General features: G+C 41.7%; 2 protein-coding genes and 1 long non-coding RNA gene across 16 annotated transcripts in view; 1 reads left to right on the top strand and 2 right to left on the bottom strand.

Annotated features, from left to right (window-relative positions):
- LOC117957010 (triple functional domain protein-like) overlaps positions 1-6,169 on the top strand; it is an 83,644-nt gene extending 77,475 nt beyond the window's left edge. For 4 of the 9 annotated variants that reach the window (XM_034892513.1, XM_034892515.1, XM_034892514.1 and 1 more), the window contains 9 exons: positions 266-513; positions 714-855; positions 956-983; positions 1,131-1,293; positions 1,457-1,578; positions 1,680-1,758; positions 1,927-2,127; positions 2,272-2,410; positions 4,267-4,818. In XM_034892513.1, the coding sequence (XP_034748404.1) occupies positions 266-513; positions 714-855; positions 956-983; positions 1,131-1,293; positions 1,457-1,578; positions 1,680-1,758; positions 1,927-2,127; positions 2,272-2,410; positions 4,267-4,818 (1,674 nt within the window). Of the gene's footprint in view, positions 1-265; positions 514-713; positions 856-955; positions 984-1,130; positions 1,294-1,456; positions 1,579-1,679; positions 1,759-1,926; positions 2,128-2,271; positions 2,411-4,266 lie in introns of those variants that run through there. The other 5 variants (XM_034892511.1, XM_034892519.1, XM_034892512.1 and 2 more) reach the window with 3 other exon arrangements.
- Positions 3,985-26,833, bottom strand: part of LOC117957011 (growth factor receptor-bound protein 10-like) — a 62,186-nt gene continuing 39,337 nt past the window's right edge. For 5 of the 6 annotated variants that reach the window (XM_034892520.1, XM_034892521.1, XM_034892522.1 and 2 more), the window contains 7 exons: positions 25,601-25,699; positions 24,664-24,741; positions 23,779-23,895; positions 23,202-23,268; positions 22,984-23,071; positions 22,482-22,575; positions 18,786-20,452 (listed from right to left, as the gene is read on the bottom strand). In XM_034892520.1, the coding sequence (XP_034748411.1) occupies positions 20,306-20,452; positions 22,482-22,575; positions 22,984-23,071; positions 23,202-23,268; positions 23,779-23,895; positions 24,664-24,741; positions 25,601-25,699 (690 nt within the window). In that variant the 3' untranslated portion in view covers positions 18,786-20,305. Of the gene's footprint in view, positions 4,156-8,482; positions 8,577-8,607; positions 8,631-18,785; positions 20,453-22,481; positions 22,576-22,983; positions 23,072-23,201; positions 23,269-23,778; positions 23,896-24,663; positions 24,742-25,600; positions 25,700-26,833 lie in introns of those variants that run through there. The other variant, XR_004659420.1, reaches the window with a different exon arrangement.
- On the bottom strand, positions 10,323-17,732 carry LOC117957012. Its single transcript, XR_004659421.1, has 3 exons — positions 15,713-17,732; positions 15,200-15,204; positions 10,323-10,333 (listed from the first exon to the last, which is right to left on the bottom strand). It is a non-coding gene; the product is annotated as an uncharacterized LOC117957012 (long non-coding RNA).

The raw sequence follows: 26,833 nt of genomic DNA on the forward strand, positions 1-26,833 counted from the left end.
GGAAAATGGCTGCAATGAAACAAAGAGTGAAAAATTTAAAGGGGTCTGAATACTTTCCGTACCCACTGTATATTTCTGTCATCTGCTTTGACCTTTATTTTTCACTTTTCACCAGAAGTATTACATTTCGATTTTTTTAGTGGCAACTTAAAATCGCCCTAAATAGGTTCACTTGGATATAAAATCAAAATTATGTGCAAAGTAAAGTTGTAGAATATTGTAGGTACAAACTTTTATGGTAGTACATGTCTTCCCTGTGTTGCAGAGTGAAAGTAGCAGCAGCAGTAGCGTATCCACCATGTTGGTGACCCAGGACTACATGGCCGTGAAGGAGGATGAGATCAGCGTCAGTCAGGGCGAGGTGGTCCAGATCTTGGCCAGCAACCAGCAAAACATGTTTCTGGTGTTCAGGGCAGCCACAGAGCAGGGCCCCGCCGCCGAGGGCTGGATCCCCGGATTTGTGCTGGGACACACCTCAGCCATCATCCCTGATTGTCCCGAGGGATGCATGAAGTAAGAGCCCTAAAAACTGATAGAAAGATAGATTATTTGAAGGCCAGCATCAGTACAACATATTGGCAAACTAATATGATGTTTTAATAGGCTTCATAAGGAATTCCAGTGTTTTCTACGTCTATCAAGATGTCAGGCTAAAACTCGTGCTTGTTCATTTAAACTAAATTAATTGGACTCGATCCATTTTGTTGTCCCAGTAGGAAGTCTTCATCCTGGCACACATCCCTGCGCATCCGCAAAAAGTCTGAAAAGAAGGAGAAGGAGGCAAAGAAAGACACCAAGCTGGAAAACGGTTACAGGAAGTCCCGAGAAGGCATGGCCAATAAAGTTTCTGTAAAGGTGAGTTTTTCAGTGCATCTGAGGAGACTCTAATGCTGCTATTAAGTCATGCTTCTACTCCACTGTGCATTTTTCTGAGGTGCTTTGTTCTTTCTTTCAGCTTCTGAATCCAAATTACATCTATGATGGTAAGTGTTACTTTGGGAAATTGTGTTTACTTTAAGATTAACAAAACCAATTCCATATAATATTAAAAGCACTGTTTAACTGCTTTAAACAGTTGATGTTGAATTCTGAACACAATTTGAAAGGATTTAACCTTCTCTCTGTTTCAGTTCCCCCGGAGTTCCTTGTACCTCTCGGTGATGTTACGTGTGACAACGGGGAGAGCGTCACCCTCAGGTGTAAGGTCTGTGGTAGACCCCGAGCCGCTGTCACCTGGAAGGGACCCGACCAGAGCAACCTCACCAACAATGGACACTTCAGCATTGCCTACACGTAAGTATATTTCTTTAATTGAAGGTGCAGTTTATTGCATGACAATGTGCAATAGGGCTGTCACTTGTTTGTGGTGGTCATATGACTGTGTTTTAACATGAAAATGTCACTAATTAATAGGGAAGAAGTTGAAATAAACATGTTCATTTACATTTGATTTCAGTGATACGGGTGAAGCAACGCTGCGGATAATCGGCGTAGTCTCTGAAGATGATGGCGTTTACACTTGTGTTGCCACAAACGAGCTGGGCAGCGTAACGTCTTCAGCTAGCCTTAGAGTGTTGGGTAAGAACCGACAGAATGAGTATCAATCCCTCCACAAAACTCATTTGACAATGCTGGTGCCAAGTGTGGACATGCATTTATTGCGTTGTTATGTGTCTCAGTGGTGTCCACTGATGGGATCAGAGTGAGCTGGAAGGACAACTTTGAGTCTCACTACACTGAGGTGGTTGAACTGGGCAGGTAATAGACTCACCCTCATAATTGACATTGAGGGTTTTCCTTAAGATGTGATTGATATTAATGACTGATAATTAATTGACTTGTTAAATGCCTAACACATACTACACAGGTTGTCTATAAAGAGTGACCTGTAAACTGACCTTTGAATATCCTCTTTCTGCTCACCAGGGGTCGTTTCTCTGTTGTCAAACGTTGTGACCAGCGAGGGACCAAACGTCTGGTGGCGGTCAAACAGGTGAACAAGAAGCTAATGAGGAGGGACCGGGTGACACAGGAACTCAGTCTGCTCCAAAGGCTTCAACACCCCCACATAGTCAGCCTGATAGACACGTTTGAAACCCCCAGCAGCTACGCCCTGGTCCTGGAGATGTAAGTAAAGACAAAAAAAATAATAAATGACCAATCCCGTTTTGGAATTAAACTTTGCAGATACGTAGCTTATTAGCCTTCATAAAACTTGCATTTTCTTCCTGAGAGTTTGAGGGTTTACCTCAGTGTTAATGTGTGTTTTAGGGCTGACCAAGGTCGTCTGCTGGACTACATCGTTAGCTGGGGGAATCTGACGGAGGAGAAAGTGGCCTGCTACCTAAGGGATGTTTTAGAAGCTTTACATTACCTGCACAACTGTAGAATAGTGCATTTGGATGTAAAAGTAAGTAGTTGACTTTAATGTTTTTTTGTATTAGGTGGCCAATGGTTCACAAATTTTGGTGGAGGCATTATTCTTGTCTCTAGGAACATGTACAGTGAGGAAAATAAGTATTTGAACACTGCTATTATTATCGTAGGTGCATATCCACAGTGAGAGAAAAAATCCAGAAACTACAATGTATGATTTTTTAAACTATTTACTTGTATGATACAGCTGCAAATATCAGCTACAATTTTGACCCTCAAGACCTTTTAGTTTGCCTTCAAAATGTCCACCTCCACTCCATTTATTATCGTAACTTAGATGCACCTGTTTGAAGTCGTTAGCTGCATAAAGACACCTTTCCACCCCATTCAATCAGTAAGAATCCAACTACTAACATGGCCAAGACCAAAGATCTGTCCAAAGACACTAGAGACTAAATTGTACACCTCCACAAGGCTGGAAAGGGCTACGGGGAAATTGCCAAGAAGCTAAACACGACTGTCAATCTCCCTCGGACTCCATGCAAGATCTCACCTTGTGGGGTCTCAACGATCCTAAGAAAGGTGAGAAATCAGCCCAGAACTACACGGGGGGAGCTGGTCAATGACCTGAAAAGAGCTGGGAACACAGTTTCCAAGGTTACTGTTGGTAATACACTAAGACGTCATGGTTTGAAATCATGCATGGCACGGAAGGTTCCCCTGCTTAAACCAGCACATGTCAAGGCCCGTCTTAAGTTTGCCAATGACCATTTGGAGGATCCAGAGGAGTCATGGGAGAAAGTCATGTGGTCAGATGAGACCAAAATAGAACTTTTTGGTCATAATTCCACTAACCGTGTTTGGAGGTAGAGGAATATTAAGTACGATCCCAAGAACACCATCCCTACTGTGAAGCATGTGGGTGGTAGCATCATGCTTTGGGGGTGTTTTTCTGCACAAGGGACAGGGCGACTGCACTGTATTAAAGAGGATGACCGGGGCAAAGTATTGCGAGATTTTGGGGAACAACCTCCTTTCCTCAGTTAGAGCATTGAAGATGGGTCGAGGCTGGGTCTTCCAACTTGACAATGACCCGAAGCACACAGCCAGGATAACCAAGGAGTGGCTCTGTAAGAAGTATATCAAGGTTCTGCCGTGGTCTAGCCAGTCTCCAGACCTAAACCCAATAGAGAATCTTTGGAGGGAGCTCAAATTCCGTGTTTCTCAGCAACAGTCCAGAAATGTGACTGATCTAGAGAAGATCTGTGTGGAGGAGTGGGCCAAAATCCCTTCTGGTGTGTGTGCAAACCTGGTGAAAAACTACAGGAAACCAAAGCAATTGCAACCAAAGCTACTGTACCAAATATTGACATTGATTTTCTCAGGTGTTCAAATACTTATTTGCAGCTGTATCATACAAATAAATAGGTTAAAAAAAATCATACATTGTAATTTCTGGATTTTTTTTTTGATTATGTCTCTCACAGTGGACATGCACCTACAATGACAATGTCAGACCCTGCCATGATTTCTAAGTGGGAGAACTTGCAAAATAGCAGGGTGTTCAAATACTTATTTTCCTCACTGTACATGAAAGAAATTGCCTGAAGGAAGTCAGCCATCTTGGATTTGTGCATCGTTGTTTAACACCTGTAGCACATACGTGATCTTGAGTTGGTGAAAGCTCTAATCTTTCAGTTTTAAATTCAAACTTGCTGTTGGATCCGCTTTTTCTGCTTCTAATACTAAAGGTCAAACAAATTTTGCACGATGTTTTACCTGCAACAACAAAATAGGTTAAGACTGGAAAATGTATTATTAGACTGTAGTAATTAATAACAACCAAAAAGACGACAAGACTAAAAGTGACACTGTAATCTCTATTTCCAGCCGGAGAACCTGCTGGTGGCCCATAGCTCCAGCGGCCAGCCAATGGTCAAACTCACAGACTTTGGTGATGCTGTCCAGCTCAACAGTGCCCACTACGTTCACCCTCTGCTGGGCAGCCCTGAGTTTGCCTCCCCAGAGTTGGTCCTCGGAGAGCCGGTGTCGCTGAGCTCTGACCTGTGGAGCGTGGGCGTGGTGACCTACGTGTTGCTGAGCGGCGCCTCACCCTTTCTGGACGAGAGCGCCGAGGAGACGTGCCTAAACATCTGCCGGCTAGACTTCAGCTTTCCCAGGGATTACTTCGAGGGCGTCAGCCAGGCGGCCCGGGACGTCATCTGCCTGCTTCTGAGGACAGACCCAGGCAGGAGGCCTCCAGCCGGGCTCTGCCTCCAGGAGCCATGGTTGCAGGACGGTCTGGTTGACGGCCATGCCAGAGCAGAGGGCTGTCTGGACACCTCCCGCCTCATCTCCTTCATAGACAGGAGAAAACATCAGACAGACGCCCGAGCCATCGGAGGAGTTAGAAGCTTCATCCAAAGTCGCCTTCAGCCCTGAGTTTAAAGGAATAATACACATGTCCAAACCAACTCTCAATCCCTAGGGCCTGCAAGTTTCTCTAAAATTGAGCCTCTTGATGGTCTAAATGTAAAAGGAAGGATAAATAATGAATGCTGATCTTGTCCTCTTTCACAGAATGTTGATGTACTAAAGTCCTGTTGTCGTTTCACCAATTAAACTGAGACCCGTTGAGGTCTTAAGCCAATCAGAGCCCTAAAGAACAGAGTTCTCACCAATCGCATAAATTAATGGATGCCCTTGTCTACTGCTGCTTGCTGGTTTCAACTCAAAACAGATTTTGTAATTAAGTCTAACAAAAAAAACATGAATAATTTATTTTTCTTCGCAAGAGTTAAAGCTGATGAGAAGAGCCAATTGATCGAACCTTGACACCACTGCACAGATCCAGAGCTTTCAGGAGAAAATGATGCCAACAAAGCTTATGATGGCGGCGGGAGCAACCTGCTGGCTTGTTGCCAGTGACATTGTGCATTTTTGCTCTTTTACACTAAAACTGTAACTCAGAGACTTTTGAGAAGCAGCCCTTTCTTAAAGAAACAGTGTATACAAAAGGAAAAGTACGGTCTTTACGTTTCAAAGAAGAAAAGATTTTTGAAAATGCTCATCAGTTTAAAGTTGCTGTGCTACTTTGGACTCTATAGACATCTGGAGATAGTAACAGGTTCTTGACATTGAGACATTTATACGTCCAATCAGAGCTTTTTGATGGCTGAGCTTATATAATGTACCTAATCTAAGATAACATGATGACCATGTTGTGAATAACAATGCTGCACTGTCCAATCTGAGAAGAAACAATAGACATCCACCGTTTGCTTTTCCTAGAACAAAACTTGTGTTGCGCAGATGAGACGTTAAGCCTTACCTTGTATATAGACTTCTGCCTTCTTTCCCCTCACATTCACAGTGAACTCATGCTTTTATGGCAGGACACAAGACTGTCAGAGCCTCAGTGGCAGCGCTGATTGCCAATCAGATGGGAGTGAATGTAGAGGAAGAGGAAGACAAATTACTGTAAATGCACTCATTGTAGGTTATGTTTGATTATCATGTGCAATGTTGCGGCTTTAACATTTTATGCAACTATTTATGAAGACATCTGTTGTATCTGTAATAAATCTAGAGAAAAGCATGTACTTGGTACTGCAAGCACTGCTGGTAGTTTGTGTTTATTTGATCTCTGAGTGTTATGACTTCCAGGCCATGTTAGAGGTCACAATCAACAATCATGACAGTTTGATCAAAAATGATTCAACACTTTTTGTACTGTATGCCTCTGTAGTATTGGTACACCAAAGTTGCTCTAGCTTTATAGTACTTAATAAAAGAAGTTGTTTCATTTGAGTTAGATAAAATGGCTGTAATATGATTGTTTACACTAGTTCAACTATGTTGGAGAAACACAATTTGTTTTAGTGTCTCTTGACCTTTCTTAAAAAAGGCATGGGATAGAGGTAACATTTATTCTTCACAGAATTGCCGTTGAATGAGAGATTTTTGTACATCATTTACTAAATGGTGGTGTAATTATGTACAGATACTTGTTGCCAAAATATTTTTTTCCATAAATTCCTGTTCCTTATAAAAGCTAACAACCCTAAAATGGCAACTAAATGTGTTTGGATTTGTTGTCTTTTTCCGGAAGTTTAAACAGCTAGCTTTTGTATAACCACTTTGCATTAATCCAATAAGGGGTTAGGACGTGTCACGTTTAAACTGATTCTACCAGGAACAGAAATCACAGTCCGCTGTTACCTTTTTATTTATTTAAAAGGTGTGCACAGGCCATTATACAAGGAAACTTGGACTGGATACCTCAGATTATGTTTTTTTTTTTTTAATTGTTTGTCTTTTTGGTCATGTTTGTTTCATAAATTACATGTTTGCGATTTGTTTTTGTTTTGTATCTGCATGTATATTTCTTTGTACAGATCATACATATTTTCTCTTGTAAATAGTCTCATTTTGTCATCAGTTATTTGAAAATTAAACAATGAATACATGTTCCCCGTTTGACATTTTGTTTATTCGTTTACCATATATTTTTGTTTTGGGTTATTTAAACTACAGATGTCCTTGCAGCTAAAAATGTAAATTAACGCAAAATTTAGATGAGAATAGAAGTCCTTTCCACTGTTTCGTGACTGGGTGACATTTAAGAATGTGCCCATTTTTCTGGCAGGTACTCTGTGCGACTGTGGCTTAGTTTCCTCTGCACACATAAATAGGACAGCTATTGTGTTTAATAGTCTTCAAACTTCATTCGATGGAGTGACATAATTGTGACTTGGTTTTTGTTATACTGAAGGATATGATATTTTGCAAAGGTAGCCTGAAATGGCAATGGAATCCGATCAGCTGCTCTGAGTCAGCTGTGGATTAGACTTTGTCACACCCAATTCTGGATGTTTGAGGCAAATGTTAAAAATATTTTTATTTTGGCAAAATATTTACATAACCACAATATTGATAATTAATGTTTTTTTTTTTTTAATCAATTAAAATTGAATTATGTAAGTTGGGACCACGATGTGTACATATTAAATCATCAATACAGATCAAACAGGTATTATATAATCTCTCTACAATAGCCAAGGTCTGGAAGGATTATCAATCATCAATTAATCAACTCTTGGCACTGAGATGTCCCTCATTTACAGTGACAAAGTCACCAGATCTTGGACACAGCTTTAACTACAGCCCTGTAGTATATAATTTGAGGTACAATATGTGCACACAAGTGTAATTCTCTCTTACAGTCTTCTTCAGTACAGACTTTATATAAGGCTGCTGGGCTGATACTTTGTTTGGTTTACTTTTTGCCTCTACCAGCAGAGGAACAGGGCTAAACCTAGGTCCATTGTCCCCTTCTGAGTTGAAAATGATCATTCATGTGTTTATTCCCTCCAACTTGACTAATATAATTCTCTTTTCATATCCCTTAGTAAGACTTGAACCAAGTGAGACCCTGAATTGCCTACAATTGTTCCAAAATGCTACTGCCATTACTTTTAGAACCCGTTTAAGATCCTTTCATGGTTACATTAAAGAGCTTCTGCAGCCCTCTATTAGCAGCTCTGAGGTCCTCTGCTCAGGATCAGTTGTTCCTTGCTCCAGGGTCAAGACAAAAGGAGACTGTGCTTTTAAGGGTGTAGCTTCCAAACTTTAGAACTCCCTACCACTGCACCCAAGATCTGTGGTCACTTATGTCACGGTTAGCTCACTTAAATGGTTTTAATTTCTTCTATGTTTTAGCTTGATGTCAACACTTCTCGTTGTTCTGTATTCTGCTTGCTAACTATCACTGCTCTATTTCTTGAACAAATTTCCAAATTTAAGTGATCCTAATAAGTATAACTTAAAGTACAGTATATTTATATATGGCTCTGTTATGTGATGTGACAAGTTTAGGTTTTGCAATTATGTTTCAAAAGTACGTTTTAAAACACTTTCAAAAAAGTAAAAAATGTAGTCTCTCTCGTTTATGTTCTAGTCTACTTTTTTTTCCATCCTCACAACCAATAAAAGTCTTTCTACACAGGCGGAGGAAGTGAAGTGTTGACCTTTGATCGATATAGAACAAACCTGATAGACACTAATCAATGTCCTCTAATGCAGGAGTGGTCAAAATGTTTCTTACCTTAAGCTTCTTCTGAATCCATGAGACTGTCTGCATTCCTTGTCTTCCACAATCCGTGAAGTCTGCTTAGGTTTCTTGTGTGGCCTCTTGAAACAACTGCATCACACATCTGGGGATGGACAGATTGAACCTTAGATTTCACGCATTTCTGAGATGGAAAAAAGATTCACGAAAATTAGATGATCCAAAAAGTAACAGCAGTTTTAGTGCAGTCTGTTTCAAAGTTGGGATATGTCCTTCACCAGTCTCTTTGCTCAGACTGGACTTCAGTATGGCATCCAAAGACATTTTGCCAATTTTTGTTAATTTCAGGTCAGGTCATTTCCACAAACTGAAATACCTTTCAAACTTTGGAGTTAATACACATTTTATTAATTAAAGTTTTCACATTAAAGTTGCTCTTTTACAAAATATACTAACCAAGCGACAGGATAAGTTATTTGTAGTTATTTGGAAGGCGTCTGTGACTGTACCATTGTCTAATTCAAAGTCAGCAGTTTTGTGGAGCATTTAGGTGCAATGGGAAGGAATAGTGTTTTGACTTGGCTTGTGTTTAGTGAGCCTGGCTGATACAGAACTTTACCAACAATACTCCAGAGTTTAAATTACACTTCAGCCAAGCTGTTTCTTGGTTCCTAAGGATACATCTACCACTGCCTTTTACCAACACTGTGGGCTGTGGTAAATATTGTAGCACCATCATCAAAAAGCAGGCAAAATCAAAATACATTTATCTATTTGAGATGCTGCATCCCTCCCTGAAGTGCAAATGAGAAATCTAATCGGTGGCCTTTCACCTGTTTGGTGTTCTGGAGTGCTTGTCCACTTGCATTTAACACAAAGGGAACATGCTTCATGTCTCCCTTTTTGCAAACCCCCTTTTCCTTTGCTCAAGTTTGATGGCAAATGTTTAGAGACTGCAGCAAGGGAGGACTTGCACACAGTACAAAACAAGAGATTCAGTCTAGTCTGTATTTTAAACATGTTGCAGGGCTGTACAGACAGTGAAAAACTGCAGAGTGCAAAAGTGAAAACATTTCAGTCAACGTTCAAATTTCCTCAGTGCAAGAACACTTAAATATTGGAGTATAGAAAGAAATAAGTCACAATATTAGTGACAAGGTGCAGTTAATGATCTACATATTAAAACAATCCATCCATCCATCTTAATCCGCTTATCCGGTATCGGGTCGCGGGGGCAGCAGGTCCAGCAGGGGACCCCAAACTTCTCTTCCACTAGCCACATCAACCAGCTCCGACTGGGGGATCTCGAGGCGTTCCCAGGCCAGGCCTGAGATATAATCTCTCCACCTAGTGCTGGGTCTTCCCCGAGGCCTCCTCCCAGCTGGACGTGCCTGGAACACCTCCCTAGGGAGGCGCCCAGGAGGCATCCTTACCAATCCGACCAATCTCCCGCTCAATGTTCCCCTCACTTGCGAACAAGACCCCAACGTATTAGCTCCTTCACGTGGGGTCAGGACTCATTCCCTACCTGGAGAAGGCACTCCATTGGTTTCCTGCTGAGAACCATGTCGTCAGATTTAGAGGTGCTGATCCCCATCCCAGACGCTTTACACTTGACTGCGAACCGATCCAGTGAGGGGTGAAGGTCAAAGGCCCCTTTTTGAAGAGGGGAACCACCACCCCGGTCTGCCACTCCTTAGGCACTGTCCCAGACTTCCATGCAATGTTAAAGAGGAGTGTCAACCAAGACCGCCCTTCCACACCCAGAGCTATCAGTATTCTGGACGTGTGGAATCCCTGGGGCTTTGCAACTGTGGAGTTTATTTTAACTACCTCAGCGAAATCCACCAGGGAAATTGACGATAAACCCCCCATCATCCTCAAACTCTACCTCTACCACAGAGGACGTGTCAGCTGGATTTAGGAGTTCCTCAAAGTGCTTCTTCCACCGTTCTATTACCTCCTCAGTTGAGGTCAACATTACTGTACACAGCTTGGATGATTCCCCGCTTATCGCCCCTTGAGGCACCTAAGACCTTAAGACTACAGCTCCCTGCAGCAGCTTCAGCAATGGAAACTTCGAACATTGTCCGCTCAGGTCCAATGCCCCCAGCCTCCACAGAGAAGCACGAAAAGCTCCGCCGGAGGTAGGAGTTGAAAATCCGTCGGACAGTATCTCCTTCAGACGTTCTCAATTTACCCGCCCTACCCGTTTGTGACATGCCACGTCTCCAGAGTCAGCCTCTTCCATCCGGGTTTGGTCTGTAAGAGGCCCCTGACCTTTGCTGACACCCTTGTGGCAGCGCACCCAGCCCCAGTGATTCCTCCCACAGGTGGTGGGCCCATAGGATGGAGAGAAGGGTGCAACGTAGCTTCTTTGGGCTGTGCCCGACCGGGCTCCGTGGCAAACCCGACCACCAGGCGCTCACTGATGAGCCCCCTGTCTGGGCCTGGCTCCAGACTGGGGCCTGGGGCTTCCTCCGGGTACGTTCACTTCCTCTCTACTCTGCACTCATAGGGTTTTTTAACCATTCTTTGTCTGGCCCCTCACCCAAGACCACTTTGCCATGGGAGACCCTACCAGGAGCACACAGCTCCGGGACAAAACAGCACAGATGGATGGATGGATGGATGGATATTAAAACAAGATTTACAAATATGTATGATTTTGTGAGTATTAAGGTGTTCAAAAATACAGTGTCATAACCAATTTTACAAATAAAAATATCCCAATTTAAAAACAGCATTTTACATATACATTTCTAACTTCAAGTTCATAGATGTAAAATTGGATTTTGAAAAGCATCCTGTAGGTCATGCCTATTTCTTATGAGAATATCACAAAAACTAAGCCAGTTTAGTCAGGTGGTGGACTTCTTCTGCTGGATAACAGTCATGTCAGCTCAAATTAGATTATTCCCAGCCAAGTATTTTATGGCAGGACATGATCTCATCCTCCTGCAGTATGAGCTAAGTGATCAGATTAATCAAATTGTGCATTATTTGGCATTTGATCTATATGCTTTGTATTGCAGGTAAGATCAGCTAATATTAGTTAAGTCTACTACCTTTGCTGGTTTATTTTACATTACAATACTCTGGTGTAACACCATTACTGCCAACATAAGTGCTACTCAACCTGCTTGTCCAATTCAACAAATATGTTGGTTGGCATTTGTTTATGGATTGACAATGTATGTGTAAACACCATAAATTACTCACAAATCTCATTTGTAAATGTAATTATATAGATCTTTCTAGTCTTAATGGCTCATCAATGCCCTGTTACATCGATAAATACACACAATTACACTCCGATATTGCAGCATCGGGGGAAACTCGGGGTTCAGTGTCTTGCACAAGGACACTTCGACATGGGGCTGCAGGGCCAGGGATTGAACAACCAACCTTCCGATTGGCAGGCGACTGCTCGACCACTGAGGCACAGCCGCCCCATGGCTGCATTACACTTTACTTAAATTGGATCCCTGGATCCTCCACTTGCCTCCCTTCCTCGCAGTGCCACCAAGGAAACTTGGGGGAGATGGAGGAAATCATGGTAGGAGAGAGGAAACAAGACATTTTCCTCTAAAGCATCACGTGACTACATCAGCTGTGTGAGTGGAGGAAGCTTACCCGGCTTCCGGGAAGGCTCCTCCCATGTATCTATTTAGACAGTTAAAGAAATGGAGCAACAGATCCCCTTGTTCTGGACAGAGACCATTGAAGTCTTTTAGAGGTTACTCTGCAGCCTCCAACTGAGCTTGAAGACTTAGATGTGACATGGGCAACCTGTCTGAAAGTTGTAAGTCTTCTGGTAGTTGTGCAAGAGAAATGTCAATCATTCCAAATCAGCAGAGGCGGAGAGCGTAGGTATATGTTAGGAGATAACAGGTATAATGGAGCCTTTTATGCATTGTTGTGTTTCTTTAGAAATAAACAATGGATAAACCGAGTCTTTAAACTCTTCGGATGTAAAGTTATTCGCTGGCGGCGGGGGTAGGCTGTGGAGTGAAGTCTGTACGTCTGAGTTTAAGGTGGTTATGCAGGGCTGCCAACTTTCCCTAAAACCTCGGAGTGAGATTTGGGGGGGCCAACCGATATTTTGTCATTTACAAAGCAATTTCTTTGGGTCTTCATCCTTTTAGGTTTAAATTTGGGATTTGTAATTTTTTGTGGGGGATGGGGCTTTCCCTTGGGGGGTCCGGGGGTATGCCCCCCCAGGAAAGAATTTTTAAAAATAAACCATCAAATGGCACTTTCTGGAGAGTTTTTTTGCAAAAAAATGGAGAGATCAAGTCTTACATGATATGTGCAAAACTGTAGGGTTAAGAACCTTTGCATTGTTGTAGTATCAACAGGTGTTAGGGCATTTAGCATTTACATTATTAACTTTCTATGATATAAGAACTGACCCAGACAATGTGCTAAACATAATGAGCCACATGAAGAGACAGTAGCATATGTCAGCAACAGCTGAGAAGATATGGGTCTGTGGTGAACAGGTCCAGGGGTCCCTGGTGTAGGGACCAGTGACCCAAATTTAAATTAATGTTGAGGGATCAACTAAGACCACTGAAATTCTAAAGAATGAGAACCACTGATTTACATAAATTCTATTCCTTTAACCTTTGTGCCAAGGTTCAGTAATATTTGGCCCTCATCCTCTGGGCCCCACTTACTGTATTTACTTTTTTGGGAAAATAAAGACTATTTGTTCATTTTATAAAACATCAAATGAATTATTTACAGTTACATTTAGAGATGCACAGAGGTTAAAGATGCATAATAGTGGCCCAACGTTGCAGTATTGTATATAGTATAGTTGAGCTCAGATGTGTTTCATCAGAGTTCTGCTCATGTTTACAACTTTGTGCACATTCAAAATATAACTCCTCCCATCTCTATTGTCCGAGATTTGGAGAGTTGTAATATAGTCTGCTATGCATGTCATTGCTCCGCCGATATGGTAGTAGCTCACTCAGACCGTCTGACAGACACAGAGGCCCATTTGGGTCTCTGACAGAGTTTGGAGGTGGGTGTTCGCCGCTCTTTATCAGAGGTCTACGCACGGATGCAGCGCGTCCCAGCCCACAGCAGAGCGGGTCCACTAAAATGAACTGAAGCTGCTACACTACCAGCTGCGCTGCTCACCTCTATCTTTACAGAGAGAGTGGTCACGAAGCGACGGACGGGTCTGTGATACTCAGAGCACATACCTGAAGCCGGGGAAGGGCACCTGGGATGGATCGTAAAAAAAGATTCTCTTTTTGCGACAATTTGAAAATTCCACAGACAGAGAGCGCTCTTGAACCCCTCACAATTTCTGAAAGCACAACTAATCGATCACGAGTGGCTCAACAGGTAGATCTATAGATAAACTCCTCTTTCAGAAATTTGACCGACCGGGTTGACACTTCAGCGTGAGAAATCGGGGGTGTGGCGTGTGAGCGTGTGAAACCAGTCAAATGCGTGTGTCTCACGGCCAATGCGTGAGAGTTGGCAGCCCTGGGTTATGGCTTTTGGGATTTATTTATTATCTATTCGTTATATAGACCAACAGCTTTATAATGCATAAACATTAACCATAAGCTCCACTACCAGAGCATGCAGTAGATACACATAACTAATTAGCATCGGTGTTAGCGCAGAGACAGCAGTTAAGCACAAGCAGTACTACCCTACCTTGGTGTGAGAAGAGTCGGTCACTGCATTGAAATGGACAGGAGAACAAAAAACTTTGCCATGAAGCGTGGTTTTGTGGTTCACGGTTGAAGAAAAACGGAGTCTGAACACGGGCAACAGCTGTCAGCACTGTGTAACATGGTTATTCCTCCACAAAAACGTCCTGAAGAAACATGGACATGCTTGGAGTTGAGCTAGCTTACGGGCGGCAGTAGCATTAATTAGGTCTGAGGGTGCAGGTGTGCCTGAGCAAAGCGATAGGCAGCGCGTGACGGGTTGCAGCCATACACCGTTAATATATATATCTATATATATCTATAGTATTAATAAATATACAGTCGGTGTAGTAGCCACGTCAGAGGATAACCCTAGTGGCGGGAAATACGCCTACATTTAATATCACATATATATATATATATATATATATATATATATATATATATACAGTTGGTGCACTACCTACGTCACGTCAGAGGATACACAAACCCCAGTGGCGGGAAATAAGTCTACATTTAATATCGAAGCAGGAAAAGCGCCTGTGTAACTATAACTTTTCCAAATGTGTAAGAAAATGTTCAAATGTGTAAAAAGGTGAAGTTGTAGGTGGAAGTGGAAATGCTTCTAATTAATATCAAAAAAGCCGAATAATAACAATATTGTATGAAAGTTCTTCTTCTTCATCTTCTTCTTCTTCTTCTTCTTCTTGTATTTGGCAGATTACTGCTTTTGTATTATACCGCCACCAACTGCACAGGAGTAGCCTATGTATTACTATGAACTTCATGGAGTCTAGGCCATGGACTGTAAGGGCTAGGCCTGAATTAAGTCAAAACAAAACAAACAAATAAATAAATTATTTTCATTAAACCAGTATTATGAAGAAAAACAAATAAAGCTTCAGGTCTCTCCCTTGTCATTCCCTTTTCTTCTAGTATCACATGTATTGAGTTGTATCCTTCCATTTCCTACCAGTGCATTCAACTGTCAATGTATTTCACCATTACCATTCCTAACTATTTGCACGGTAGCATTTAATCCTGTGTGACCTAATCTAAGACTGGTATTGACCATTTCTTCCTTTTGGTATATACTCTGCAAAGTAACCCTTTTACCCTTTTATATTCTTCTGGATTTCACGGTAGGTTGCATTAACTCTGCCTCCCATTCAGTTTGCCATCTTTGTCGACTTTCAGATTTAAGCTCGTTACAGTTTAACCTCTTCAATCCATCTAAGAGCTGTAATTATCCCAGTCATCTCAATAGAGTATACAGATAGAAAATGATTCAACCTAACCATCACTTTTATCAAATTCTGGAATATACAGTACATCCCCATACCACAATGCCCAGTTTGTATATCATTATCATTTGGATATGCACTCTTTCCTTCCAATAGTTCACGGTTAACCTCGGGCGATGGTAGAATACATGGGGGAGTAGCACTAAGAACCTGAGAAGGACTAAATTTCAGTTCTTCAGCCCCATGTTGTTCTGCTATACTGACTATGCATGAGACATTCACTGTCCCAGTAGCTTACTGACACAAAATACACATTCATCATAACAGGATGTTAAAATAACTCAAGTTTTTGGGAGGGGGGGGTATAACACAGCACCAGGAAAGCCATTTTTGGTTTATAGCAATGTTGTCTTTTATTCTAATTTCCAATAAACAGAGAATATATCAGTCCCTTATTTGTACAAAAATACCTGAACAGGATACAATGTAGATCCAGAAGCCGTACAGACAGGACGAAGCAAAGCAAAGTGGGGTTATCTGAAAAGAATATCACGGTTCATTTCCGCTCATTTGTTTTTCTTTCCCTGAAATGTCTATTTGACTTCAGCTTATGATGACTTCACCCCAAACATAAAACACAACCAACACAGTCCGTTTCACCTGCACCTACACTAAGTCAGCATTGTCAATGGGACTACGGTATGCGATGTTAACCTGATATTAGAATTAAGTTTGAGTAGGTTTCACAGTTACAGCTAACTGGAAATGAATGCATTGAATGGACAGATGGTAACTACGGACTTGATACTGTTCACAAACAAGAGGCAACTGCTGCAAGAATAGGCTTGGTTAAGAAAAACAAATTTAAAAACCTTTGTTATGCACCTTAAAACCAGATTAACTGGACATAATGGAGTGACAACCTACTACTTGTAATGAAAGGTGTGCAAAAGCTGCTAGAATATCCCCAAGATTTAAGTGTTTTGTGTGCTCTACTTGAATAACCACTGGTGTGTGTGTGTGTGTGTGAGTATGTATGTATGTGTGTGTGTGTGTGTGTAAAACGTTAATATCCAAACATTTGCTGAGGGTTTTCTTGAAACGGATTGAGTTGAATCAGATTTATAAAACAGGGCATATTAAAACGTTGTGGTTGGATTAAAAAAAAAAAAAAAAAATGGTTTTAGAATTGGATGTTGGCAGAGTTGAAGACTGTCAGGTTGTCAGCTGTTAGAAATTTGACACACCAAAAATCCAGTTTGAGCTCAAAAAAACAAAAACTAAAAAAAACTGCTTAATTTAATACTGTATATACTGTGGTATAAACGTCGTTTTGTGGCAAACCAAAGAAAATACACAATGTCAATATTCACACAATAAAAAAATGGAAAAAAGGACTAAATAATAATTCTTCATTTTACACGGAGTTATGAGCAAAAGCATAACGCCCCATACATAGTGATCTGTGACCTAGGTACAGTGTTAGATCTACGTCCTCCATAGCTTCACATACTTAGAAAACAAAATGATACTGTATACTGGTATATTCATATACTTGGGCTTGTGTATAGGATTGCAATATAGCACAGTGATACAAAAACATGGAGGGGGGAGGACGGTGGTTTGTCCCTGCTGACCCCTAGCAATTTGGCTTTGCCCCCCCTCTCTGACAGATAGGAAAAAACCTTAACTGAAGACTCCGGTCTCCTCTAAATCCACAGCTTAGCTTGACTTTACCCAACTGACAAGCACTTTCTCTAAAAAGGCAAGTTATGATAAGCAGCAGACTTAGCAATCCTGAATAGTGAATATAACAGTCTGGCCAGACACACACACACACACTCAGACACACACTTACACACTCAAACACAGCTTACAGGCTGGACACAGGTGGGAAAGGGGGGCAGGGGGTTCAAGCATTATCCAATCCCTGGAGAGAGTCTGCTCTGGCTCACTAGAAAGGCCTGATTGGTGGAGCGCCGAGCTGGTGAGTCAGTCAAGTCACGTGATTGGTCAACCGGTGGTGGAAGAGACTTGTGAGTGAGCAACAGTACTTGGAGAGAGTTTAGTTCGCTTGGCAGGGAGTCCGGTGGCCTCGTGCTAACCCTGTTCGTTGCGAGTCTGGTACAGGATGGAAAGGAGGTGCAGGTTAGGCTAAGCAGGTGTTATGTCACATGCCTGCAGGATTTTCATTCGCTGGTCACACAGCATGGGGAGGAGGGCAGGGAAAGACCAAAGGACTTCTCTAGCCTCCTCTCCTGTTCCTATTCCTATAAATACGGCCCTTTCTTGCCTTTTGGATGGCCACAGGCCAGAGACAATCCACTCATCTGACATGTTAAAACCACTATGTGTGGCATTTCATGTTAATATAGCAGGTGGGAAGAATGGTTTAATTCAATGTTACCACCAGGGGGTGTCAAAGTTGGACATTTTCAAATCCCACACGTAATGGCTTTAAAATTAGATTTGTTGAGTGATTTAGGTCACATTCAGACAATCAGTTCACTATAATGTAAGACAAGGAAAAGCAGTAAATGCTCACATTTAAGAGGCCAAAACGGTGACATTTTTTTGTCCCTTACTGACAACACCGTGATGGCTACAAGGAATTCTGGTCTACTGACACTACTGCTGGTGTGGAAATGGCTTCTTCAACCTCTATTATCAGAAACTAAAGACTGACACCATAACCTGATGTCCACCACTGATGCTAGAAACCCCCATGCAGCGGCTGGAAAAATCTAGAAGTGATGTTACGTTTTAGTACAGCACTCAACAAGGAAACAGGCGCAGAAATGGGAGGTTGCATCCCCAGTACCTGATTGCTGAATCTCGTTCAAATGGAGTTTTACTTTTGAGAAATAGTTTGACATGTTGGTAGATTGATACCACTGCCATGTCTTTAGTTAAGTTTAGTTCATTCAAATATGTCACACACATGTCAAAAATGTCAAGGATACTGTAACACAATAAAGTCAAAGACTTATCTCCATTGTGCTCTGCATTGTAAATATGAAGCAACTGCACAACAACTTTTTAGCTTAGTTACTAAAACCAGAAATTTTCAACAAGATATCACATGTTAATATGTGACCTTGATAGTTGCTGGTAGGTAGATTTTGTTACCTATGGACAAAGCCAGGCTAGCCGTTTCGCCTTGTTTCCAGTCTTTATACTAAGCTAAGCAGCTGCTGGCTGTAGCTTCATATTCAGCTTTCAGATATGAGAGTGGTATCTATCTTCCCTTCTAACTCTGAAAATCAATTTACCATAATCTTCAAGACTCTTTATGTTACTCCATCCTCGTGAAATCTGACATATGGTACTGTATGTGCATTATAATATAGCTTTGTACACAAGGCTCTCATTCCATTGTGTTTTGACGCACAATCAAGTTCACATTTCAAGTCATTTGATCAATTCCATGTTAAAACAAACAAACAAAAAAAGTCATGGAGTGCTTTTGTTGCTTTTCTGGAGTGAGAGAACAGTGGTCAGAATCTGAACATGACAGCTCCAACCCATCAATATCAAATCAATAATTAAAATGTGCAAGCAGTGAGCTAGGAACAGACTTAGAAAAAGAATATGACATTCAAAGACAAATTCACCAACAGATTTAACCATTTCAATTTTTTTTTTTTTAAATGGCTGAAGCTTGGGGGTGGACACACTTTTCAGGAGTCTATTTAACAGTCTTCCTCCTCTTCCTCTTTGTCTTGAGAAGCACATTCTTTTACTCATTTAACCACAGCACAGTCGTGTTGGTTCAAGCCACACATTGGTCATGTCCCCAAACCTACCTGAAAGGCACTGCATAATCAGCCCTAGCTCTCTTTGTTCCCATGCCACTGTAATCCAATCAGAACCGGTGGAAATTCACATGCATGCTTTTCAGAAGGGGAGGGGCAGGGGTTAGGTGGAATTGGGGTGGGTGGGGGGGAATGGAGAGCAGGCAGCTTCATTTAGCTAGAGAAAACAACTGTAGTCTGTCCGCCCGGGAGTGCAAAACTAGTTCTGCATTGAATCAACAGTAATAAAAAAAGCATTAAAATGACATCAAGTAATCAACTCTACAAGAGAGGCTTGTTGCAGCCTTCCTGATAAACATTCCTCTGTCCTTTCAGCAAACCCTCGCCACTGCTCTGCTTATCTTGCCTTTAGCTACTTCTCTCCCGACGTTTCTCTGAGCTTCTGCGGAGAAGGAGAGGCGGGATCGGGGTTGCACCAAAAGGGGTTGTGGGACAGGACACAGCAGAGAGGCCACATGTAGTCTGCTTGGGTGTTGGGTTGGAGGGGGGGGGGGGGCAGGGTGTCAGCTTATCCAGACTGGACTGCACAGGTTGAGAAAACTCCTGGATCAAGTTTGATAGGACCCAGAGAGGTTTCCATCCATCCCTGATGATCGATGAGGAAGTCAGAGGGTGGCGCTCCCCGCCCACCTCTGTAGCAAAGGGGCGAGGTTGGGGCAGGCACCACAGCTTATCAGGCCTGGAGGATGAGGGAGGTTAAGGGGGATAAAGGGTGAGGGACTCTGAGGGAGGGATCCACTCCTGCTGAACAGACCTTAGCTGTTTTGTGTTTTCACAACATTCTGGTCTCCCTTCAGGGTGAAAAACGCCAATGACAAAACAATCCGGTCTCCATGACGACATCTCAGGAGTTGGTCGACTGCTAGGTCCACAATCTCCGACGCTTTGGCTGTACGGACGACTCCCATTCAGGCATCCAAACAGCGGGAAGGCGGAGGAAAGCCCCGGCACATTGGGGAAATTAAAACTCCAATGCTGGCCGAGTTGTACACATCCCAAAAACTTAACTTTTTCTCCTCAACCTCATTGTGTTGGTGAGGGAGGGGCAGATGGGGGTGGGATCTCAGGGTGAGAGGTGTGCAAAAAACGGGGGTTGGAGGTATTGGGGGTCGGGGAGTGTCACAAGGCCACCGCGGTGCAGGGGTGTTTCAGCTTGCTGGGGAGCACTCCTCTGTTAAGCTGGTAGAACTCCACCAGGTGGATCAAATCGGTGAACTTGGTGGCGCCGTCGTCGAGGCTGAAGAACACCTGACCGTCCTCCTCACACTTCAGACCAGAGCCGGAGGGAAGAGAGAGGACAGTTAACCATCACGTGACAATAAGGCGTGTGCTTTTAACACCGTGAGCTACAGTTGTGTTCAAAATAATAGCGGTGTGTTTAAAAAAGTGAATGCTCAAAATCCTTAGAATAGCTTTTCATTCCATAAGATCAATGCATTGGGAACACTGCACATTCAATTCCAAATCAAAACAGGACCAAAATTGATCAAATTTGAGTTCTACCTTTACAGAAAGTGAACAAAAAGAATTATTAGCCTAAACTCACTGTATAAACTGAAAAATGTCTCAAGGGTTTGCTTTACTATGAATCCCTGCACTAATATTTAGTTCCATAACCACTATATCTGAGAACTGCTTCACATCTGTGTTGCATGGAGTTGACCGTCTTCTGGCCCCTGTGAACAAGTATTCCAGCCCAGGACGGTTGAACTACATTCCACAATTGCTCTGCATTACTGGAAACACTGGAATCACTCAGAAACAGCATTTTGATGTCACCCCACAAGTGTTCTCTGGGATTGAGGTCCGGGGATCGGGCTGGCCACTCCATAACATCAATCTTGTTCATCTGGAACCAAGACTTTGCTCGCTTACTGGTGTGTTTTGAGTCATTGTCTTGTTGAAAGACCCATTTCAAAAGGCATTTCCTCTTCAGCATAAGGCAACATGACCTCTTCAAGTATTTTGATGCATTGAAACTGATCCATGATCCCCGGTATGCAATAAATAAGACCAAAACCATGAGAAACATCCCCATAACCACCATGCTTTCCTGTCTTCACAGTGTACTGTGAGGGTAGTTGACTGTTTTTTCCTACGTTGTCCAGGCTTTGGATGCCATTTCAAGGCTTTTGAAATCATTTGGGCTGAGCAGCCTATAATTTGCTACACTTCTTCATATGTTTTGCCTTCTTCAATCAACTTTTTAATCAAAGTCTGCAAAGTCTGGAACGACCCTGATCTGAGTATTTAGTGTGAAATGCACTACAACCAGCATGCACAATTCAATTTTATTTATAGTATCAATTCATAACAAGAGTTATCTCAAGACCCTTCGCAGATAGAGTAGGTCTACACCACACTATACCACACCATTTACAAGGGCCCAACATTTCTAGTAGTTCCAACAACAACATTTGCTTTCTTCCTTCCTTAAAAATGAGCCATAATTGACACCTGTTACACAGAATCAATCACCACACTGCTATTATTTTGAACAATTACGTATTTAATTACACAGAACGAGCAGCATGCATGTCATGACTGTTGGTTTTCTATGACTCTACAAGAAGTACAAAGATCACTTCTACCAAAAAATATGGTTTATAAGGTTAGTGATGTTGGACTGCTATTATTTTGAACACAACTGTGTATTACATCATCAGACATTTGAGAGCAGAGCAAATATATGGAAATATTCATGTCAACAGGCCTTTTCATCTTGTACTTAGTGACGTTCTGTCAGTCGGTCTACTACTTTGGTCTAGACTTAAATATCTCAACTACATTCATGATCACGTAGAAAATAAATCCTCTGACTTTTCATCTAGCAGCACCATCATATTAAAACTTTCTCCATGGCTGAATACCTCACCTCTAATGGCAAATAAGTCAAAATCCTCTGTTGAACTAGCCCTTGAAGCCATTTCAAGGTACTGTAATCAAATCAAATCAAACAGATGGCAGCCTGGCAGATGAGTCTGTCTTTTTTATAGGGAGAGATTAAGCTGTATCTCAGAGCACTTAGAAAAAGTTGGACCTGTTGACATTTGCAGGGAAATATGTTTCTTTACTGGGGATGCCAACCAGCCGCGACAGCTGGCATTCAAGCTACTACAAAAAATCAAAACTAATTTTAATGTCTGAAAAAAATCAGCCCAAGTTTGAGTTGTGTACTTTTCTAAGAGAGTAAAGCAGTGATCTGCCTCACTGGGCCTTGATTCAGTGGATTTTACAAGTAAGTATTACATACTTCCTGCAGCATAGCGTGACTGTGTTGTGTAATGGGACTGACCGGTAGGATCTGGAAGTGCTTGATCTTCTGGTGGTGGCACAAGGTAAGCACGAATGCCTTGGGATTACTCTGACTGTCCCGCAACAGGAATAACCTGACACACAGAATGTTGGAGGGAAATGATCAACTGCTTCATGAAAATATTTATAAATCATATATAGCAAATCATCTTTGAGAAGCTTATTTTAACTCACTGTGTAAAGGCTGGGATTTTCATGCCAAAAGCTGTTTTTACACATAAACTGTAAACTTCCCATTTTTTGGGATCAATAAATATCTATCTATCTATCTATCTATCTATCTATCTATCTATAAACATTTTAGAGATCTTAGCTTTTCTTTGCGGCAGTGATGTCTTGATTTTTCAATTTTTTTGTTGTTGACATTTTCCCAAAGCTTTCCACTGCATTTTACATGAGCAACATTACCTGAGATGACATCACAAACCAAAATCCCCAAAACGAGTCTCCGAACCTTTTCCTACTCCTACAGCTGTTCTTACCCGTCTACTTGGCCTTGTTGAATGATCATTTTGTGGGCTTCCTCTCTCATGATGCGACCGTGAAACCAAACCTGTGTCCTGTGGATCACTGAAAGACAGATGTGTATCTTGTATTCATTTATTCATAATCAATCTATCTAGCAAAATTAAACAAATCCCACCAAGGCTGTCTGTACAAGGTGATTAATGATGTGTTTCATGGTCTGAAGTGAGAGTACCTGTGCTCAGAGAAGATGGGTGCAAGGGGCTGGGACTGCCCAGGACATTCATGCGCTGGCTCCGTTTCTAAGTGGAAGAAAGGGCACATGTGCAACATTTACCATATGATGAGACTGATACCTTTACGCCATACTGTAATGTGCTGAAACAGTCATATGTACCAAAACACACTTAATAATTATATTAATAATTTACGTATAGTAAACAAACATTGTAATGCATTGCAGTCGTCCAAAACCAAAAAAACGGAGTGGGCATCTGCTTTTTGCTTTAGCCTCATCAGAGCTGTGATCTCAGAAACAGATCACTGGAGCTGCCACTCACTTGCATTTACTAAGAAAAGTGATGCAGGGGGGGAAATAAATTAGTTCAAAATGGAAAAGGCTTCTGCACAAAGATGAATGGTTGAAAAGATTTTTGTGAAAGAAAAAGGCCGATCAGGATCCAATACTAACTAAACCATGGGAAAGTTAATGAGAAAAAAAATTGCATTTTTGTGTTAATCTCATCAAACACAACTGGACCTTGAAGCTGTTCATGTTTCTTTTACTTCCCAAGCTTCATCGCCCTTCTTACCCTCCAGGTCTGTCCCTCCTCCAGGGCAGCGCTCTGGGCCTCCACGGGGTTGTCGATGACGCGACCAGTCCGCCCGGAGAAGTCCATGGCGACTAGGGAATTCTCAGATACACTCCGCTGTAAGGAGACGTGGCATGGTTAGGGGGAGTAAGATAGCAGTGGGGGGATGGGGTACACAAGCAGCATGGTGTAAGGGTGGGGATGGGTGGGGCATGGCGTAGACAAGGGTCAGAGGTCAAACAAGCCAGACACACTCACTGGGGCATGACAAATCCTGTCTGCACACAAACCCTCTGAGAAAAAGCACAAGCCTCCCATGGCTCTCTGGCTCTAATATGTTGTATTCATGGATTGGTAACATTAAAAAGGGTCCAAGAGATAGGGAAAACCCTTATTTCGAATAAGACTTTAAAAGACATTACACAAGATAAAGACATCCTGCTTTGAGGTGATTAGTGCAGGTTTCTGTTTGTGTGTGTGCAGCATCTTAACACTGCATGTGAGTCTAAGTATTACGGAAACATTCACACTTTTAAATAACTCGGGATAAAATGTTATGCGTTGGATGTACTTTAAGTTACAGCCGTTTGGTTGAATGAGCCTTCCACTTCAGAGCACTCTTGTCACCTCATTAACAAAAGGTCAAAATCGGCAATAATTGTCGGACTGAAAATCATTTCAGCATTTAAGAATTCTCCTAATGCAATATGGAAATGTGATCCAGCCCATGACGTTTCCTCTTAAGAAGAGAGATGCACAAGGTTGCCACAAAGTTATTTCCAATTTACTATCAGCTAATTAATGGATCAATCTGGATTGGTCTTGGCTGAGTGGGGGCATTAGAGCGGCGTTGTACGGAGGTGATGTCAGAGAGCAGATACTCACCACAGGCGCTGAGAAAGGGGAGAGGTTAGACTTTCTCTGCTGGGGAACGTTGTAGCTCTGATACAGTACTAGTCCATACTGTGAAGACACAAAATAAGAGACGACATCAACTCACGTTTCCAAGAGCTGAATCGATTTTTGTTAAAGGTCCCAGGTTGAGGTGCATAAATAATGTGAAGGTAACAAAACGCTAAATCCATGGAGAAATGCATACAGCCAAAATCAGAAACGATGCCTTGAAACGACCCATCAGGACAGTAAAAGTGCCCTTACAGTCATTCCCCGGCTGCAGAGACACCGACAACGGAGATTTGTGAAATACCCAGAAGCGCGGCAGATTGGCCTTTTTTGGGAGGGGAGCTTAAAGAGAAAGACGCTTGAACTGAGAGTTTGAGGCAGATGGTAAATACAGGTATATTCAGACGGACAGTATGAGAAAAAAAATTGTTTTATTATACCGGTTATAATCTCAGTAATGCGAGTTACAACGCATTTTAACGCAAAATGTAGTGTTTTTTTTTTTAAAGAATTCCCCAACACCGCAAACAATTTCTTCACAGGAAAGAAAAGCTGCGCCACTGTTATTTTGGTGAAAGTAACTCAAAGGTAATGCAAAAGTAGTGTATTGCATTACAATTCAGAAACAGTAATATTGTAATAGAAGTAATTACTCTCAAATGAGAGTAATTAGTCATCTGTAATGTATTACATTTTGGAAAAAACTTGCCCAACACTGGTCTTAGAACATTCTAGTAGAAACTTAAAACACAAGTAAAATAAGCCTGAACAATAAGCTGGATGTGGGACCTTTAATACTTCAAGAAAAGGGAATTAACTAAGAAACTATTATTTTGGGTTGGCAGTATTTGTCAACCCTCTGTGAACTCACAGACTCGAATTTAACGACAATAAGAATATATAAAAGTAAAGAAAGTACTTTAAGCAGTCTGAAGGCAGTCATCCAGCAGGTCCTGCTCTGTTCGTCCTCAGCACACAGCATCTTAAGCTCCTTACAGTCGCTCCTCACTTTGCTGGGCTGTAGACACAGTGGGACATTAAATGAATGAGATATTCATCATCAGCATGAAAGGCCTCTGTTGTGGATTCTGGCATTTCAGTTTTCAGAATACAGAGACCATCAAAGCTGTAACATGGCAGGGCGAGACTACAATACCAGGCAACCGTGTGAAAACTAATGTAACCCAGGTTTGTACTTCAGTGATTGCAATGATGCAATCAAATGAATTACATATACAATACAGCAGTTGACAAAAACATTGGCCACTATTGCCACATGTAACATGTTGGAAATAATGTTAAAAGATAAAACAGTAGTATTGTAATAAAGTATAAGTCACAAAGTTATCATACTCATTCTAAGTTTGCTCACTTTTAATGGTAGCTAAACATTAGCAGCCATAAGCTACTGGTCATACCAGTCCAAGTGAGGCTATAGTTGCTCAACCTCTGAGAGTATTACATTGAATAAGGGTGCATTTCACTGCTTATCAATTCAGCTTTTAATTTATAAAAGGAGGAATGTGTTATTTCATTACATAGCCTCACTTCAAAAGGGCCAATGGCATGCCGACAGTGACCACTTTAACACAATAACACCCTTAAACCATTACCTTTTCCAGTCAGTGATAATCACCAAAAGTATAAACAGTGTTGACAATTATTGGCATTATTTCTAAGAAAGCTGCAATAGAACAAATGGTCACTCCCATAAAATGTACAAAGAGTTTGTTTACACGTCTGTTTTTAGCTTTTAAAAATTGGCTGTGAGGCAAATAATGGAAGCTCTTTAATTAACGATAAAGAGAAAATGTCCTAACTTTGTTGGGGCAAAAATCTCTGAACACATCGGTTGAGCCATCTTTATATTAACAGCTGTTTTCTAAAGTTAGACAAGCACATTATTTGTCTTTGAATACAAGCTTGCCATTTCTTTTCCAGGTACCAGATGACACACACCTCTAACAGGCAATTAATGACATTTTATTGTGCCCTCTAGAATTTAATCTATGCAACAAACAACATATCAAAGTCCTACAAGTAAGGGTTATGGCAACAATGACTCTTTTCTTTCCCCTCAATCGGTAACAAGGACGTTCGACAGACTGCTCCTTAGAAGCGAACCCTACCAATAAATTAATTCATGTCACCA

The sequence above is a fragment of the Etheostoma cragini genome, chromosome 14 (assembly GCF_013103735.1).
Source record: "Etheostoma cragini isolate CJK2018 chromosome 14, CSU_Ecrag_1.0, whole genome shotgun sequence".
Taxonomy (NCBI): domain Eukaryota; kingdom Metazoa; phylum Chordata; class Actinopteri; order Perciformes; family Percidae; genus Etheostoma; species Etheostoma cragini.